Genomic DNA, 1,971 nt, shown 5'->3' with positions numbered 1-1,971 from the left:
TAAGCATAACGAAAAATTACGAATATAATCCCTCCAATTCTTTTGGGCCGGCCATATTTTTGTTTACAAATCTTCAGATTGGTCCTGACACACACACACACACACATGTAATTTAATTTTAAACACATTTGAGAGGCTGCAATCTTCATCATTTTCAACAGGTGAAAGCAAAAGAAGCTTGGCGTTATGGAAATTATTGTGGAAGTGGGGACACTATACCTATCGCATTTGCAGAATCTGCCAAAATCACTCACGTTTCACATTTAATTTCCCCATTCTTAATTACTTTCCCCCCTCAATCAATCATGTAGTACTCCTCTGATTTTTAATAAAAACCTAATTAACTAATTTGAGTAGATTAAGGATGTTAGTTAAATTATTTCATATGATAGTCTAAAACACCTTAAGCATATTCCTTACTTCCCTCCTTTCTTCTCCTACTCAATTATTATTGAGGGAATATCAATAGGGTAATTTGAAAAAAAATGATAAAGATAGGAAATAGGTCTTACGTAAAGGAGCAACATTAACTTTTTAATTACGTTCTGCATTAAGAATTAGATGAATATTTAATAAAAGTGAGCTGTGATGAAGGGACTGTACGTAGCTGCCTCTATATATATGGAACAATAATGCTATGCAAGAACCATGCACAATCAAACGCTTGGCTCAATATCTATCACCTTCTAGTGCACAATGAGTTTGCTTGCTACTAAAATCTTCCTCCTTTTCCTGGTTTGGTATGCTTCCATTTCTCTTACCTCTTCTTCCAGTGTGCCGGATGAGTATTCCCGTTCGAACCTGGATCTAGACAATCTCGTTTCTGACACACAAGTGTTCCATCTATTCCAAATCTGGAAGAAGGAGACAGGACGAGAATACCAAAATTTGGGAGAGGAGGCAATAAGATTTGAAATCTTCAAAAGCAATTTGAAGGAAATCAGAGAGAAAAATGCAGAAAGGAAGTCAGCCAGTGACTACAGCTTGGGTTTGAACGAATTCTCAGATATGACGTACGAAGAGTTCAGCAAAATGTACTTGCATGAGACAGAGGAACCAATGATGGAAATCAACAATAGCGAAATGATATTGAACGACGCATCATGTCCAGATGCACCCTCTTCCTGGGATTGGAGGACCAAAGGAGCTGTAACTCGTGTTAAAAACCAAGGCAGATGTGGTAAGTTCAAATTTGCTTCGTTCTTCTGTTATAATCTAATTGCAGCATATAATAGGAGCATATAATAGCAAATCATATTCGTGTTGTAGGTTCTTGTTGGGCATTCTGTGCGACCGGAGCTATGGAAGGTATAAATCAGATAGTCACTCAACAGCTTGTAGCACTTTCTGAACAACAACTCGTATCTTGCTCCGGAAGTGGAGGCTGCAAGGGAGGGTCGACCTTCAATGCATTTAAATATGTCATCAAGCATGGTGGTATTGCCTCAGAAAAAGTTTACCCATATACAGCTAACGCTAGTGCTTGCAATTCTGCAGCGGTTAGTGTTTAGACCTGTGTGAACTATTGGGTAGTTTAAATATATGTAATTTTTTTAATTATTCTTACTCTTATTTTTATTCTGCCTTGATGCAGGCTGCAAACACAATTGCTACTATCGATGGCTATCATGATTGGTCGAAACCTATATCTGAAAGTTCCCTCCGTTGTTATGTTTACAAGCAACCTGTTAGTGTTTACATATATGGAAGCCGGATTTTTTGCGCTACAAAAGTGTAAGTCATATTTTCATTACCTCATCATCATATCTCTAGCATCCAAAAAACACATTTGAAAAGTAATTGCTGTTACAGGGAATCTTAATGGAGACGATTGCTCAAGCATCAGTTCATCATGCAAATCAATCATGCTGTATTAATCGTAGGATATGGTGACAAACTCAATTATTTTTTATATATTTTGGTATCTTTTATATGAGTTTTGTCAGCTTAATTGGTCCCTTTTTGCTTTAA

The 1,971-nt window shown here is 36.9% G+C and overlaps 1 protein-coding gene across 1 annotated transcript; it reads left to right on the top strand.

Moving 5' to 3' along the window:
• Positions 1-696: 696 nt before the first annotated feature.
• On the top strand, positions 697-1,734 carry LOC114719052 (P34 probable thiol protease-like; the record flags this gene model as incomplete). Its single annotated transcript, XM_028904507.1, has 3 exons — positions 697-1,180; positions 1,270-1,499; positions 1,595-1,734. Coding segments are annotated over exons 1-3 (854 nt in total), but the record flags the coding sequence as incomplete, so codon positions are not given.
• Positions 1,735-1,971: the final 237 nt, after the last annotated feature.

Source organism: Neltuma alba, unplaced genomic scaffold, assembly GCF_004799145.2.
Source record: "Neltuma alba isolate B1F8T4 unplaced genomic scaffold, ASM479914v2 tig00011887_pilon, whole genome shotgun sequence".
Lineage (NCBI taxonomy): Eukaryota > Viridiplantae > Streptophyta > Magnoliopsida > Fabales > Fabaceae > Neltuma > Neltuma alba.
This window is presented reverse-complemented; position numbering and strand designations above follow the sequence as displayed.